General features: G+C 54.1%; 8 protein-coding genes; 4 read left to right on the plus strand and 4 right to left on the minus strand.

Moving 5' to 3' along the window:
• The window catches only part of CHC_T00006221001 (hypothetical protein), a 522-nt gene extending 262 nt beyond the window's left edge, over positions 1–260 (plus strand). Inside the window, exon 1 of the mRNA XM_005718638.1 lies at positions 1–260. This exon is cut by the window's left edge and continues 262 nt beyond it. Coding sequence (XP_005718695.1) covers positions 1–260 — 260 coding nt within the window.
• A 17-nt stretch (positions 261–277) lies between these two features.
• On the minus strand, positions 278–1,762 carry CHC_T00006222001 (hypothetical protein). XM_005718639.1 is given in 2 exon segments: positions 278–1,222; positions 1,223–1,762. The coding sequence occupies 1 exon segment, from the start codon at positions 1,760–1,762 to the stop codon at positions 1,223–1,225; it is 540 nt and encodes a 179-aa protein (XP_005718696.1). The 3' UTR covers positions 278–1,222.
• A 1,073-nt stretch (positions 1,763–2,835) lies between these two features.
• Positions 2,836–3,609, minus strand: CHC_T00006223001 (hypothetical protein). XM_005718640.1 is given in 4 exon segments: positions 2,836–2,888; positions 2,889–3,080; positions 3,299–3,541; positions 3,542–3,609. 2 exon segments carry the CDS (start codon positions 3,539–3,541, stop codon positions 2,889–2,891), a joined length of 435 nt encoding a protein of 144 aa, XP_005718697.1. The 5' UTR covers positions 3,542–3,609; the 3' UTR covers positions 2,836–2,888.
• A 253-nt stretch (positions 3,610–3,862) lies between these two features.
• CHC_T00009214001 (Ubiquitin-fold modifier 1) lies at positions 3,863–4,614 on the plus strand. XM_005718641.1 is given in 5 exon segments: positions 3,863–3,959; positions 3,960–4,027; positions 4,172–4,302; positions 4,416–4,483; positions 4,484–4,614. 3 exon segments carry the CDS (start codon positions 3,960–3,962, stop codon positions 4,481–4,483), a joined length of 267 nt encoding a protein of 88 aa, XP_005718698.1. The 5' UTR covers positions 3,863–3,959; the 3' UTR covers positions 4,484–4,614.
• Positions 4,615–6,528: 1,914 nt separating this feature from the next.
• Positions 6,529–7,255, minus strand: CHC_T00006224001 (hypothetical protein). XM_005718642.1 is given in 4 exon segments: positions 6,529–6,732; positions 6,733–6,900; positions 6,995–7,237; positions 7,238–7,255. 2 exon segments carry the CDS (start codon positions 7,235–7,237, stop codon positions 6,733–6,735), a joined length of 411 nt encoding a protein of 136 aa, XP_005718699.1. The 5' UTR covers positions 7,238–7,255; the 3' UTR covers positions 6,529–6,732.
• A 181-nt stretch (positions 7,256–7,436) lies between these two features.
• On the plus strand, positions 7,437–8,104 carry CHC_T00006225001 (hypothetical protein). XM_005718643.1 is given in 2 exon segments: positions 7,437–7,646; positions 7,647–8,104. 1 exon segment carries the CDS (start codon positions 7,437–7,439, stop codon positions 7,644–7,646), a length of 210 nt encoding a protein of 69 aa, XP_005718700.1. The 3' UTR covers positions 7,647–8,104.
• A 64-nt stretch (positions 8,105–8,168) lies between these two features.
• CHC_T00006226001 (hypothetical protein) lies at positions 8,169–9,759 on the plus strand. XM_005718644.1 is given in 2 exon segments: positions 8,169–9,218; positions 9,219–9,759. 1 exon segment carries the CDS (start codon positions 8,169–8,171, stop codon positions 9,216–9,218), a length of 1,050 nt encoding a protein of 349 aa, XP_005718701.1. The 3' UTR covers positions 9,219–9,759.
• Positions 9,760–10,513: 754 nt separating this feature from the next.
• On the minus strand, positions 10,514–11,588 carry CHC_T00009325001 (enoyl-[acyl-carrier-protein] reductase [NADH]). XM_005718645.1 is given in 2 exon segments: positions 10,514–10,784; positions 10,785–11,588. 1 exon segment carries the CDS (start codon positions 11,586–11,588, stop codon positions 10,785–10,787), a length of 804 nt encoding a protein of 267 aa, XP_005718702.1. The 3' UTR covers positions 10,514–10,784.
• Between the last annotated feature and the right edge of the window lie 2,557 nt (positions 11,589–14,145).

The following is a 14,145-nucleotide window of genomic DNA, read 5'->3' on the forward strand; positions in this document are numbered from 1 at the left end:
GTTCTGTGCAAGTGAAACGCGCTTTTTCTTTCCTTAACGTCCACCATCTTGCAGATCACTGCAAACAACAACAACAACAACAACACAACATCAGCCTGCTGACTGCGGCCTACCTGCAAAACGGATTCCGCAATATATCGGCCGTGAAGATGCTGCGCGCATTATCACCCCACGGCAAGCAAGCTCTGGAGATACAGCCAAATCAAGAAGACGCTGGGGTGTTGTTTCGTTCTCAACGTCCAGCGTTAAATCTAAGCTAATCATTGCTTTGCCTTACTTCAACGACGTCTCTCCCACGAGAAAGTGACAAGCACAAGCTTTTATTCCTCGGTTGTGCCTGAAACAAGTGGTGACGACAGACTTCACGTTCAGCCCCAAGTGCACGCTGGAACACATTGGACTAAAAATCGGAAATGCTCACATTACCAGTATTTATCCCCCGTTCGGGCCTTGCGTAGACGCGCCGAAGGTGTGCGAAATTGATATTGGATGCCTTTCTATTGGGAAGGCGTCACTTTCTTCGTGACGGAGGAGAATATTCACGCCTCGCCCGCTGCCTGGGATTTGGATTTGCTTTCCGTTTCATCGTTTTTGCTGCTTTAGACCCGTAGTTTTCCAAGAGTTGCGTCTTACCGCGGATGGATCACTGGTAGTTCAACTCAAATGCCACGATTTCCGTACACCTGTAGTGGTCAGAGGATTGCGGTCGCCCCCTTCAAAGCTTGGCGAGCACGCTACACTTTTGTATCGAAACGGGAAGGCCCAGAGCGGCAGACGCACACTTTTTCCTCCTCTACCGCTGCTCGCGATTAAAATTCAGTGTCACGCATGTTCTTTCAAAGCTATAAATCTGGACGAAACTCGAACGGCTAGACGTGCGACCTCGGGCAACGTTCGGTGCATCACTCTATTGTTCAAGAAAGACGAGAGATGTTCGTTTCGGACGTACTCTAGACTCCGAGGCACTGCATGGCGGGACAATATTGTCTTCTTTGGTACAGTAGTTCAACGGTGATAGTGAAAGTGGTGTTGGGACTAGTTGTGCGACCTAATAGTCAGGATTCTTTGCATAGGTTCTCCTGCACGTGGCACATGCTCGCAGCGAGAAAGACTACCTTATAGATAGCCAAAATTAGACCTAAAGTACGTCACGTCGTCAAAAACACATTAGGACCATACTGTGTGAAATGATCTGATAATACTGTCAAAGCTGTTGACGACGTTACGATTTGGACATATCCGGTGAGAGATTCGAATTGGTAGCGCTTGTCTCCATGGTTAGCACAGCGCCATGCGCCTCGTTATTAGCACTATGCAGCTCTCCTGTTGGAGCACGTCCGAATTTCCCGAGATGAAACTCGCGAAAAATGGGCTCTAGCTTCGGGTGAGTGATGTAGTCATCACAGGCGAAGCACCAAATGCTCAGGTCAGCGAGACTAATAGCAATGACAGCTGCGGCATGGTCACTGCCCGCATCATTGGCATGTGCCACCATATGACCGGCTTTGTATCGACTGCATCCCGAAACCCCGCATGAGAGACAAACCCAGCTTTCTTCGGGATCTCCGCAAGAGTTGCACGCGCACTTCTCAAGGTAAAGATTTCTTCGCGGTGCTTTTCCGTGAGAGTTGGTGGTGGCAGTGGCGATTTCTGGGAATATCTCGAAAGAAGGCGAAGCAATGTGCAAACAGTTTGGGCTTGGAGCTACAGAGAATCCCACGCCGTCATCCTGAAGGGTCTGGGCTTCTTGGGTCGAGGTCATTTTCTGCTGGCACGCAATTCGACCGATATTTGATGCAACTGGCAGACACAAAAAGGCTTCGCCAAGAGGTGTTCTTTCTATGGTGCTTTGCTGCTCTGTCGTTCGCTGCTGTCAAAGTGATGTTCAACTCTTATTTGCGGGTTGGAAATGGCTGCGTGATCCTACAGCCTGACGGAATTAATGCAAGTGTTTATCGTGCCTCTAATATTTTCAAAAAAACATCAAATGCGATGGATTGTTTCCGCCCGCACCAAGTTTTCGACAACCCGGTCAAAACTTGATACGGCTTGGCTCATACCCTTCTCGAGTCGGAGAGCATCGTGAGTGAACGGCGAGAGAATCGCTGGATATGCGTGCACTTGTCTGCCTCTGGGCTCCTTCGGTGAACCATGAGAATATGAATCACACCGCACGAAACACTCGAGCCACCCGTCATAATCCCAGTCCTCTCCCTTTCTTCAAAAATGGGATTTAGGGGATTAGGGGATTTAGGGGGATTAGGGATTGCTCAAGTAATATTGCATGAACGCATTTATACCACATCTCATAGAAGGATGGCAGCAGTAGGCCGTAGGCAAGGCAGAGAAAGCAGCAACTCATGCCCCATACAGAAGCTCTCCGAATACTGCTTCAGGAACATTTCAAGACGCACAAAGGACGTCTCTTGCCGCCTGCACAGACGGACAGCCACACCCGGAGCCTTTGCTGTAGTAACCGGTACTTCTTCTCAACCAAAGCACGAATTTACACCCCGTCTTCTGTAGCGACAGCTATCAGTTCGCGACTTCTTCACCGGACAAGTCCATAAACACAACGGAAAGCGCTGAAAAACCAAACGTCGCGGCTCGCCTGGTGTGCACTAAGCGCGATGTTGAACTGCAGCATGCGTTACGGTATGCGAAGCACACGACATCAATGTCCAAGCCCAAGCACCGCAGATGGCAGATTCCTAACGGAGCGCGACTGAAATCAATAGGACTCCGATTTCGCAGATTGCGTCGCAGATAGAGGGGGCATAGGGTCCCAAAATGACAGGGATAGACGCGCGTGCGAGGGAGATGGCAAATAGGCAGTGGAAACAGTCTCAAACAGATTCAATTTGAATAGTAGCCCAGAGCGTGAAGTTTTACTTCAGAGGAATGAAACGGGAGGAATGGGTTGCACCGATACCCGGTCGCCCATGACGAACAAACTTGTAGCTGCAACTGTACTCGCCAAGGTAGCTTCCGATCATCTCTGGCTTGATTTCAACCGAGTTGAAACTCTTTCCGTTGTAGACAGCAACGACGGATCCGATCATTTCCGGGATGATGATCATCTGAAGAACGCAAATGGAAGAGGGAATTGGCAAACGCACATGGAAACCGTATTGAAACGCAGTAACGCCAGACATGATAGAAACCGCTGCATTAGTACGCTGGTTTCAAGAAACGCTTCTCGAGACCGGAAAGAGGGATGCGAAACATGAGATTGGACGCAGTCTCTTCGCCGGAAGTGCAACAATCGGATGGAAAATGCGCCGGTGTGACTACTTACGTCTCGCAAATGGGTCTTGACGACCTCAGGCTTCTCGTGCTCCGGAGCCTCCATCTTAGCCTTGTTCAGCTTTTTGATGAGGGCCATAGGCTTGCGAGTGAGGCCGCGGTTAAACTTTCTGCGCGTGCGGGACGAAAGAAGCGGAAGGATCTCAACCGGCTTCATTGTGAGAAGCGCATCGAGATCGACGCCCCGGAAGGTGAACTTCTTGAAGGTACGGCGCTTTCCCTGAACGGCCGACATCTTGATGGGAAGGGTTTGGGCGTGGATAAGGAAGTGGGTCGGAGTTGTTGCGGTGTGTGATAGAAAAGTTTCAAACCGGTCGGAGGGTGAGTCGGAAGCTGGATCAGAAATGGCATGGCATCAACGGCCGGCCGCCGACCCGAAAAGTATGACACGTGGGTTATGGTTTAGGGTTGAAGCTCACAAAACAATTTCATGTTTCGGCAAAAGAGATGAAAGTATTTCCGAAAATGTTTCAAAAAGAAAATCAAATGTTGATTGTCTTATAGGGTCGACAGGCTACAGTGCGAGTGCTCTGAGGTTTGTTGTTCCCTCACTCCTCCACGCACAAGCGCCCACCTCCCCCACAGAAGGCTTTCAAGCAACATCATAGCACTGCCAAGAACAGCCGATAAGTCTCTGTGACGGAACACACACAATGGCGGACAGCGGCAAAGTGACTTTCAAGATAGTGCTGACCTCGGACCCGAAGCTACCCTTCAAAGTGTAAGTCGAAGCACGACCACTGGCACACCTTGCCAAGAAAACGAAATGCACGAGATATGGATACTAATTTACAAGCTCTAAACGCCACGCTGCGGTCTTGTGCCTCTCCCACACTGCTATGGAATGAACGCTAATAATTAATAGAGTAAACGTGCCGGAAAAAGCGCCGTTCACGGCGGTGCTTAAGTTTGCCGCGGAGGAGTTTCGGGTACCGTCTGCGACGAGCGCCATCATCACTAATGACGGGGTCGGCATCAACCCGCAACAGAGTGCTGGTATGAAACATGCATGCTCCCCAGTTGCCTGTCTTTTTTCCGCGCAATGACGATTGACGCAACCTGACTCGCATCTCCTCCTTCCTCCCTTGCGTCACGGCGGTCTTGAACAGGAAACGTGTTTCTGAAACACGGCTCGGAGCTGCGCCTCATCCCGCGCGACCGAGTGGGGTGGGCGTAGAAGCGACCTAGCAGCCGTGGGGCGAATGATATCTACGTACGGCAAGCCACGTGCAACGGCGCTCGCACCCGGGTCCGCGACGAGACGAAGCGTAGGTATGCACAGCCCGAAATAAAGGCTTGTTTAAGACATAGCAGTGCCGACCACGGTGATGACGACATCTGCGAAGAAAGAGATCATGGCGCCGAACGCGGCGGCGATGACGCCGTCCCTCGCGCCGCGCTCGGGCAGGTCGAGACTGTTAGCGGCCGTGCCTCTGCGGACGAACAGGCCGAAGGCGAAGGCCCACCACACGCCGAGGAGGGTGTCGCCGATAACAGTGACGACGCTGGACGCGGCGCACATATTGAGGGTGAGGCAGTTGGTGAGCTTGCGCAGGCATCCGAAGATGGCATTGGCGACGAGGGAAGCGATGCCCACGACGATGGCGTACGCGCAGAAGGCGGCGCCGCCCAGGAAGCCGTCGTCCGAGCCGTTGAGGATGCACGAGGACTTGAGCGATAAGCCCTCGATGCTGACGTTGGTGAGCTTCCACGAGACTAGCACGACGACCAGGATGGCGAAGCCGACTTGAAGGACGTCCAGCGCCACGCCGAGCACGGACAGCGCCTTGGGTTTCCCTTCCATGGGCATGCTGGAGAAGCGGGGGCGGGGAAGGAGGGTAGGCTGAGAGGATGGGGAGCTGAACGTTGGTGTGGAGCTGAAGCTACAAAGTGTTGGGGAATGCGGTAGGGTTAGTATTCGACGGAAGGACGTCGACCTTGGAGGGGAACCAGCACTGTAGATGTAGGCTAGTTCGACGATACGTACCCCCCCGCAGGTCGTTTGCAGAGAAAGGGGGGGCTCCTTTTGGCGGCCTCGTTGGCAACGCGGACGCGAAAAGACGTCATTGCTGGCGAGTGGGCGCGTTCGTATATGTCGGGCTGCATCGTGACGTCACATGCGTTCTTTTTGGCAATTTTGGGCGGTCCGCGGATGAAGCATGCCTGGAGAGTTTTTTTTATGTACACGTGTACAGAAATTTAAACTCTTTATGTAAAGAGTTTAAATTTCTGTACTGTAAACAGTACCCGTCGCAGATTGTCTGTTGTCGCGTCATGGACTTTCCGCCGAAAGTTTCGGAAGTTGCGGGCCGTTCGGCCCGAAACATACCCTTGGTACTACCAAGGGTAACAACGGGTTCTGCGGTGACCGCAGATGAAGCATGCCTGGAGATTTTTTCTGTGTACAGAACAGAATTCTAAACTCTTTACAGTATCGCAGATTGTCTACACGTGTACAGAATTTTTCGTCATGGACTTTCCGCCGAAACATACTGTAGGACCGCAGATGAGGCATGCCTGGAGAGTCGTCGCAGTGTGACGGTGTGACAACCGGCCGTCTCGCAGATGACGTCACACTGCACTCGAGCGATGCAACTCGATGCACCACACCACTCTACATCGAGACGAGGGCGAGCGCTCCGAACCGAACCCCGTCGTGCCAGGCCCCCGCCTGAGAAGTGGACGGCCGGTCGCGCCTGAGGCAGATGTAGGTTCACTGCCAAAAAGAACGCATGTGACGTCACGATGGAGCCCGACATATACAAACGCGCCCACTCGCCAGCAACGACGTCTTTTCGCGTCCGACCTGTTTGTCAGAAACAAACAGGCCCTCTGGGACCTCTAGGAACGGCCCTGACCCTCAGGGCCGTTCCTAACGACGAGCACGGTGTGCTATCGCGAGTGCGAGAAAAGGCTACCCGGCACGGCAGCGTTTGCACTGCTGCCGTCTCAGCTCATGATGGTCAGCGCTTACCAGGCTGTTTTGACCTCGCGGATGCCGCTTCATCGCTGTGACACAGTCGTGCCACCATCTCGGCCTAGGCGCGTGCGAGTCGCACACACCTACCCCGATACGGTGGGCGAGTACGGTGCACTCGCAAGGTGCGACGCCCGTCCGATGTTGCGCCGCAGGGCTTCTCGACTCGTCTTGCAACAAATACCTGCAGTGAGCAAAAAGAAACGGAATGGCAAACATGGAGGCGACTTCGCGACGGAGCCATGCTCATGCTCAACATCTTTGTGACTGCAAGCGTGGCAATTGCACGGTACCGAGTGAGAAACAAATGTTATCCTAATCTTTTCCAGGTCGCCCTGTGGCAGCAGACTCGCACATCTGCATTCTCAAGTGTGCAAAAATTCTATCTCGTAGCAAAACTCTACATCAGCAACCGAAAGCGCCACTTGTGCTCTCACAGAGGCAGCACATCACCACGACGATATGTTCGGGTCAGAAACGTAGAGCGGGTCCTCCGGCGGCACGATGTTCTTCACCTCCTGCGTTTCCTGCACGGTGTTGTACTCGGTCTCAAAGTAATCTTCAGTCTTCTCCGTATACGTCACGCGCCCCAACGCCGCTTCAATTTTCTCCGTCAGCTGTGCTCGCCGTTAAACAACGCATGCAAAATGTTAGACATGCCCGAGCAGTTGGCCTGAGAAACAGCCAGAGTTACTCCGCTGTGTTCCTTACCTTGATGCAATTCTTCCCTCGAAGACCTGTCACTCTCTCCTCGACTGTCCCATCCTGTTTGATGATGAACTCGATTTCTTGAACCCCCTTTGATGGCATCTGTGGTGTTTTCTCCCAGGCCGCCGCTTTGTCCCAGCTTTCCGCTCCCGCCTTTGGCACGCATCGCGGTCTCGCACCGCAAGTCGCCCGTCGTGTGGGGGCCGCTCGCGGTAGCGGAAAAGAGCTCACAAACGCTGAAAACATGTCAGGCAATAGAGAAATCTGGAGTCACGGCTAAGAGCTCCGCAAGGGCGTCTGCCTGCAAACAATGCTGGCGATGCCGAAACTAACTGCGAAAAAGATCAGCAGTGATGGGAGTCAAAAGTGCCACTTGGAAGTACTTGATTGAGTGACGAAAAACACAGGAAGAAACGTCTTACAGCTTAGTGTAAGTGATCCTGAAATGAATCGCCCAGCAATCGACGAACGACATCGTCCAGTTGCCTTGCTCCTCCCCACACCGCAAGAGGCAATCGCTCCCTCGAAAAGGCAAAACAGCAGGTACGCCTCCGCCTTCACCTTGCCCGAGTGCCAACGTACCGGTCCCCCATTTCACTTTTACGCGAGCAACACGGGAGCCTTTTCAAATTGCTTCAAGTTGAAGACCACGTAGAAGGCTTCCTCGAGGTATTCGATCGTTTGCAACAATCCATCCGTCATGTCGATCGCCAAATACATACTCAAGATTCCCGGCGTCCACAGCATGGTCTCGACAGCCGCACGCGCCTATCAAGCGAGCGTGGGACGCGAGCTCCGGCGGTATGGCTTGCGGTACGACGACTTGTTGAACGAATTCGACGACGAGGTCAAGCAGGCCCTGACCAAATTGTCCCCAGAAGAAGTTGAAATGCGGAACAAACGTCTCAAGCGCGCCATCGATCTCGACGTCAAGCAGACCTACCTTCCAGAAGACCTCCAGGCAAAGGAGGACGTCTGGAACCCCTATCTGCGCGAGCGCGTTGAAAAGCTCAAGCAGGATCGCCTAGAACGACAGACTTACGATTAGTGTGCCCGTCTAGTATGAAATTGGCCCTTTTTGACTTCGTAAATTTCCGAGATTGAACCACAGAATCCAACTTCTTCCACCACCCCTCACTTTCAGTCTCAACGTTTCCTTCTCATTCGCAACGGCGCCATGGCCTTTGTAGTTTCAGGCCCACCTGTCCGCGGCTCATTTCAACCTCCCCGAGTTTCGTCCCGGGGAATTCGCGCTGCGCAGCGCCCAGCGGCTTGCGCGCGGCCACGAGCAGCGTGGTATGCGAGCGCACAACCCGCAACTGAGTCAGATGCTGCCCTGCGTTATCAGGATGATGGCACCCGCGTCGTACCGATACCCGTGTTCATAGCAGGAACGGAAGGCGATACAGTCGCAGGTGTCTACGGAGTCATGGATGGCGAACGAAATTTGACGTATGTCGGAATGAGCCGGGATGTTGCCAAGTCCTTGCTAACGCACGTCGAGAACCACTCTCCAGACGTTGCCAACTTCGTCAAAGTCATGACTTTCGCCATGCCGACGGCGCGGGACATGAAGCTTGTCGTCGACACTTGGATAAGAGATAATGAAGGCGTACCGCAAGGAAACATCGAGAAATGGGTCGAGTCTGATGCGGAGCTTGCGAAGGAAGCAAGCCTGCTGCCCTCAGAGGTCGCTGTGGTCGAGCCGATCATCAGCCCATTCGAGAGCGCGCAGGTGGAGACCCAGCAGCCCGTTGAGGTTCTTGAGCTCACGGAGGACAATGTCGACACTGTGCTGGAAGAAGTGCGCCCTTTTCTCATCTCTGACGGTGGAAATGTTTCCGTGCTTGCAGTAGATGTTGCCTCTAAACGAGTTGAGCTGCAATTGGAAGGCGCCTGTGGTTCATGCGAAAGCGCGACCGCTACTATGCAAATGGGTATTGAAAAGTCGTTACGTGCAAAGTTCGGGGAAAACATCGGAGAGATAACGGCTGTTTCTGCACCAGAGGTAGCTCCTGGGGAACTCAGTGTTGCTACATGCGAGGCTGTTCTGGACGAAGTTCGGGACGCACTGAAAGGGCTCGGTGCGACTGTTAAAATTCTAGAAGTCGATGATGGCGAAGTCATTGTATCCTTTAGTGGACCCAACAACCTTAAATACGGTGTTGAAATGCTACTTCAAGAGAAGCTACCGGAAGTCGACGCTGTAACTTTCGAGTTGGAGTAATGCGATGTATTAAACGGGAAGGGTGTTGGTTAACCCGAACCCATTCATAGGTAGGAAGAGTGGGGCAGGGCAAACCAATTGGTTCTCTCTCTCTTCCCTGGCCCATTACTCGCTTTGGTCGAGACTGAGCAATTGCTCTTTCGCTTCTCACCTAGACAAATGGTAGGGCAAGCACGTGAGACAAGACAAAGTTGGGAGTGCTGGCAGCTTGATATGCCTGCTGCACTAGAGTCAATTTTCAGAAGTGCCCTGTTGCAGCCCTCGATTGATATACTGCGATGAGGGCGCATCCTTGGTCTTGCCTGTAAGCGTCTTCTGATCTCCCTCCAAAATATACCGCCACCCTTTCTTCTGCCCTGTCCGCACTGGTCGTTCCTGAGGATCCTCGACGCCCTTCCAAGTGATTCTACCGTAATACCGCAGCTTCCCCTTGTTCTTTTCCACGACTTTCGTGACGGTCCAGTAGGACTGTTCATAGCCGTTGCGAAGCCATAACAGTCGGGTAAACTTCATGCCGACGCCGCGATCTGGCAAGTAGCTACCGACCTCCGCGATGGTCTTTTGTTTGCAGCGGTTTGGTTTTGGACTAACTTCAGCGGCTTCGGTGCATAACCGTCGCAGTGGCGCACACCGACGGAAAAGCGCGTTCATTGCGTCGAGCCAGGCCGCAGGTCTTTCCAAAGGCCTGAAGCAAATTGGGTGAGGTCCTTTTTGTTGTCAGGACATAGAGCTGCGAATTGGATCGCGGACTGATATGCCTATTGCACCTGCAGCACGGATTCTTCCTCTTCGCGCATGTTGATGCGTAAAGAGGAAGGATCAGGGGAGAAATTTTCTAAAAACAAAGACATTTTTGTAAAATCACCCAAAGTAACGGTTGCGCATTTCAAGTCATCTTGTCCCTTCAGTTCCCACAGCTATCGCATTCTTTCACACTGGTTATCGACAATCCCATCCACCCTACACTTTTTCAGTGCGCTGTCCAAGTAATCTTTGACAATTTCAATCTGTGCGAGCAGATCTTCCAAGCGAGGTTTACCTAGACTGCAACTATCATTTAAATTTTGCGAGGCGCTGTGATATTAGCTGAATTTCAAGTGGCCTTCCGAAAGCAAATCCCTCACAACAATGGGAGCCGCCGACCGATTAGCGCGTCCTGCCCTCTACATCATCGGCATCGGGACGGCATCAGCCTCGGCAATGCTGCCGTTCGGCATTCGACATCGGAAAGAAGGACAGAAGCAAGGAGCCGGGCAAGTAAGTACATCTGCCCGCTGGTCCACACGACGGATAGTCCACTGCTACCTCTTGAATATCTCAGGCGCGCGTTTAGTTTAATGCTGCCGGATGTCTGGCAATATCTGACCGTTCACAACTCTACACAAACGAACAGGGCGGGCCAGGCGCAAAACCGAAAGACTTGTTCGGGGAGATGCGCAAAGGTCTAAAACCCACGTCCCAATAGTCCTGCATCGACGAACGCCCCCCACGACACACCAGGCGCGGCGGAAGCGCAAGAAATGGGGAATAAAGGCGAGCAATGCTCTGATGCACTTTCCTCTTTCCTCATTGCATGTCTGCTGGCGTTCCCATGATCTCGTATCCCCCATCGACATACAAGACCTGTCCGGTGATTCCCGAGCCGGCACTTGAGAGCAGAAAAGAGGCGGCATTCCCCACCTCGATCTGTGTGACAGTGCGACGCAGCGGGGCGGACGATTCAACGTGTTTGATCATAGTCTGAATGCCGCCGATAGCCGACGAAGCGAGGGTGCGGATGGGACCGGCCGACACGGCGTTTACCCGTACGCCGTCCGGGCCTAGCTCGGAAGCCAAGTAGCGCACGGAGGCCTCCAAGGCGGCCTTCGCGACACCCATGACATTATAGTTGGGCACGACCCTCGAAGAGCCGATGTAGGACATGGTGACAACCGAGGCACCCTCGTTAAACAACGGACGCAAGGCGCCCGTCATCTCGATGAGCGAGTAGGCGGAAATGTCGAGAGCCTTTTCGAAGCCTGCCTTCTTCGTGGCTGAAAAATTGCCCTCCAGATCGCTCCTATCGGCGAAGGCGAGGCAGTGGACGAAGATGTCAATGCCGCCCCACTGATCGCGGATAGAGTCGGCGAGACCCGTAATCTCCTCCGGCTTGGTGACGTCGCACGGGACGAAGAGCGAGGGCTCGAGCGGGGTGGTGAGCGTGCGGACCTTGGCCTCGACCTTGTCGTTCATGGGCAGGAAGGCGACGCCGATCTCGGCGCCGGCGGCGTGCAGCTGCTGGGCGATGCCCCATGCGATGGAGCGGTTGTTGGCGATGCCCGTGACCAGGGCCTTCTTGCCGCGCAGGTCGATCAGCGGCGGCGACGTCATCGTCGACGTGCTCGCCGCGGCCGTCATCGCCGGCGCCGACACGCGCACGCCGCGCCCCGGCGCGCGCACGCGCGCGCGCATATGGGGCCGCACGAACGAGGTCTGGCGCGTCAGGATGGACGCGGACGCGGACGCGCGCGCCGTGGACAGGGCCGGGACGAAGGCTGGGCAAACCATGGCGTGAGGTGCGGGAGGTTGGTAGGTTCGGTGGGAGTGACGATGGGGAGGGCGAGGGGTGCGGCAGATAGGGGGTGGGGGGATGGTGGGGGGATGGTGGGGGGATGGCGGGGGGATGGCGGGAGGATGGCGGAGGGATGGTGGGGGGATGGCGGAGGGATGGTGGGGGGTTGGGTTTGGTGCAAGTTAGATAAAAGGGTTGGGTGTGGATTGCAGAGACGGACCGGGGTGGAGATTGGACTGCAATCGATTGGCGAAGGGGCTGATCCACTGCCTCGAGATAGAATGTCTTGGAGAGTAGATCGAGACACGTGTTTCGAGTGCTGGCCACGGATTCCACTTGTCCACGTGTACGTCCCGTGTGTGTCGACTTGCGCCACCTGTAACGTTTTGATTCGTGCACTTGGACCACTATATTGGCTGTTTACCCTACCCCGGCGCGGTTGCCTTCGGTTACCAAATAAAATTGGGCGCCACCGACCTTCTGTACTGCGCAGGCGCAATGCGGCGGTACAATTGTACAGTGCACTGTACAAGTGCACTGTACAAGTACCCTTCCCCAATAGGGTAATTTGGAGTAAACTTTGAAATATGGCAAAAACAAACAGATTTATTAGTAGGATACCAAAACGCTCGGCCCCATGACATACAAAACTGGGTCCAAAGTTCGTTGGTAGCTTCAGATCGGTCAGAAAACGGATATTATTTGAGATATTCACATTTGTCTATTCATCACAAGTGGCCTCCTTTTGAGGAAGGAGAGGGCAATTTGGAGTGTCTATGTCATGCGCATGAAGCGTGACCAGCGCCTCCACGACATCGTTCTCTTCCATGGAACGTTCTCCCAAAGATGCCACTACGGTCTCCGGTGCTGATCTGCATCGCTTGGACCGGTCAGAACACTCAAGACCTTGGGGGAAAGCAGCTGGTGCATTGGAAATCGCCAATTTTCGTATCTTTGTCATCCTTTTGGCTTCTTCTTTTTGAGGCCTCATATGTTCTCTTTGTGCCTTTTTATGCTTCTTAAGCTCCTCTTTTGCCTCTTTGGCAGCAGCAGCAGCAACTTGGCGTTCTTGGGCTCCCCATGTGTCAAATATAGAGCGGGGGTTCCATGTTGCAGCACTGGGCGTGATTCAGCCTGTTTTCCTTTCCCGTTCACAACTGTGCGGTTCAACATACAGTACTATATTTTTCGAAAAAATCAACGCTCTCCAAATTACCCTTTTTCTCCAAATTACCCTTTTGGGGAAGGGTACATCGTTGCGCAGCACGTTCCGGGCGCGGGCTGATACTGTACCCATCCCCTCCGCTGGACCCGAACCATTCTCACCCAAGATCCCCCCCCCAAACGCCGGCAAGAGCGCCCCCGTCTCCCGTCACCCACCCAAGCTGGATTGCTGCTTCATTTGCCTGCCCATCCCCCTCCCCTTCCCGCGCTGCTGGCCGCGCCGGCGCTACCGCCGCCGCAACGACTACCGCCGGACGCCGCGCCGCGACCACCGCTCCAAGGACCACCGCTCGAAGGACCGCCGCCACCCGACGTCCAAGTCGAAGCACACCTCGCGCTAGCGCCATGCCGGGCAAGCTGCTTCTGCCCGCGCGCGCCCCGTCGAGCAGCACGGCCGCGGTGCTCGCGCACCACGCCTCCCTGCGCGCCCGCATCGAGGCCCTGCGCGCGCGCCGCCCCGCCGACGCCCGTCTGCAGCTGTCGCTGCTGCTGTCCGGCGGCACGGCCGCACTTTGCGTATATATGACTTGTGATATACGAGAGAAGCAGCAAGGATTGATAGAAGTTCACGAAGGCGCGGGCGACCCCAAGCGCCCGGAAACAGGTTTCGGAGTATTGTAACGACTTCCTCGTCATCACGATGGAAGTGGGGCGGAAGGACGGCGAATGCGGCACTAGAAAGAGGCAAGCCAGCCACCGTACGGCCAACATAGTAATCACCAGCAGCTTCGTACCTAAAGTACCTGTCCTGTACACTGCCTAGCGTCCATCCACATCTTATGCACACGGCCACAATCGACGGTGCCGCAACGCTGCCACTACACACAAACGTACTGGAACCCTTTCTGAGCCAATGGCTCCCAAGCTCAGAGGCTGGCGGTGTCCCTATTTCTCTCAAACGCTGGGCTACTTCCTGCTTCTGCAGTAAAGCATGAAATGCCTTCAAAATCTTGTCTTGCTGGTGCCCTCCCGCAAATAGTTCGTCCGTCGTAAAATCAATGCGCGTGCTTGTAAAATAGAGCGCAAGACTTAAAATAGGACAAACTTCGGGCATCATAGGGTTAGCATACACGTGTTTGGGATCCCGGGGCCGCTCCCCTCCTTGATCCGTCTTTGACTTTGAAAACAGCACCGACAATGAATCTTTGTCGC

The sequence above is a fragment of the Chondrus crispus genome, genomic scaffold (genome assembly GCF_000350225.1).
Source record: "Chondrus crispus Stackhouse genomic scaffold, scaffold_38, whole genome shotgun sequence".
Lineage (NCBI taxonomy): Eukaryota > Rhodophyta > Florideophyceae > Gigartinales > Gigartinaceae > Chondrus > Chondrus crispus.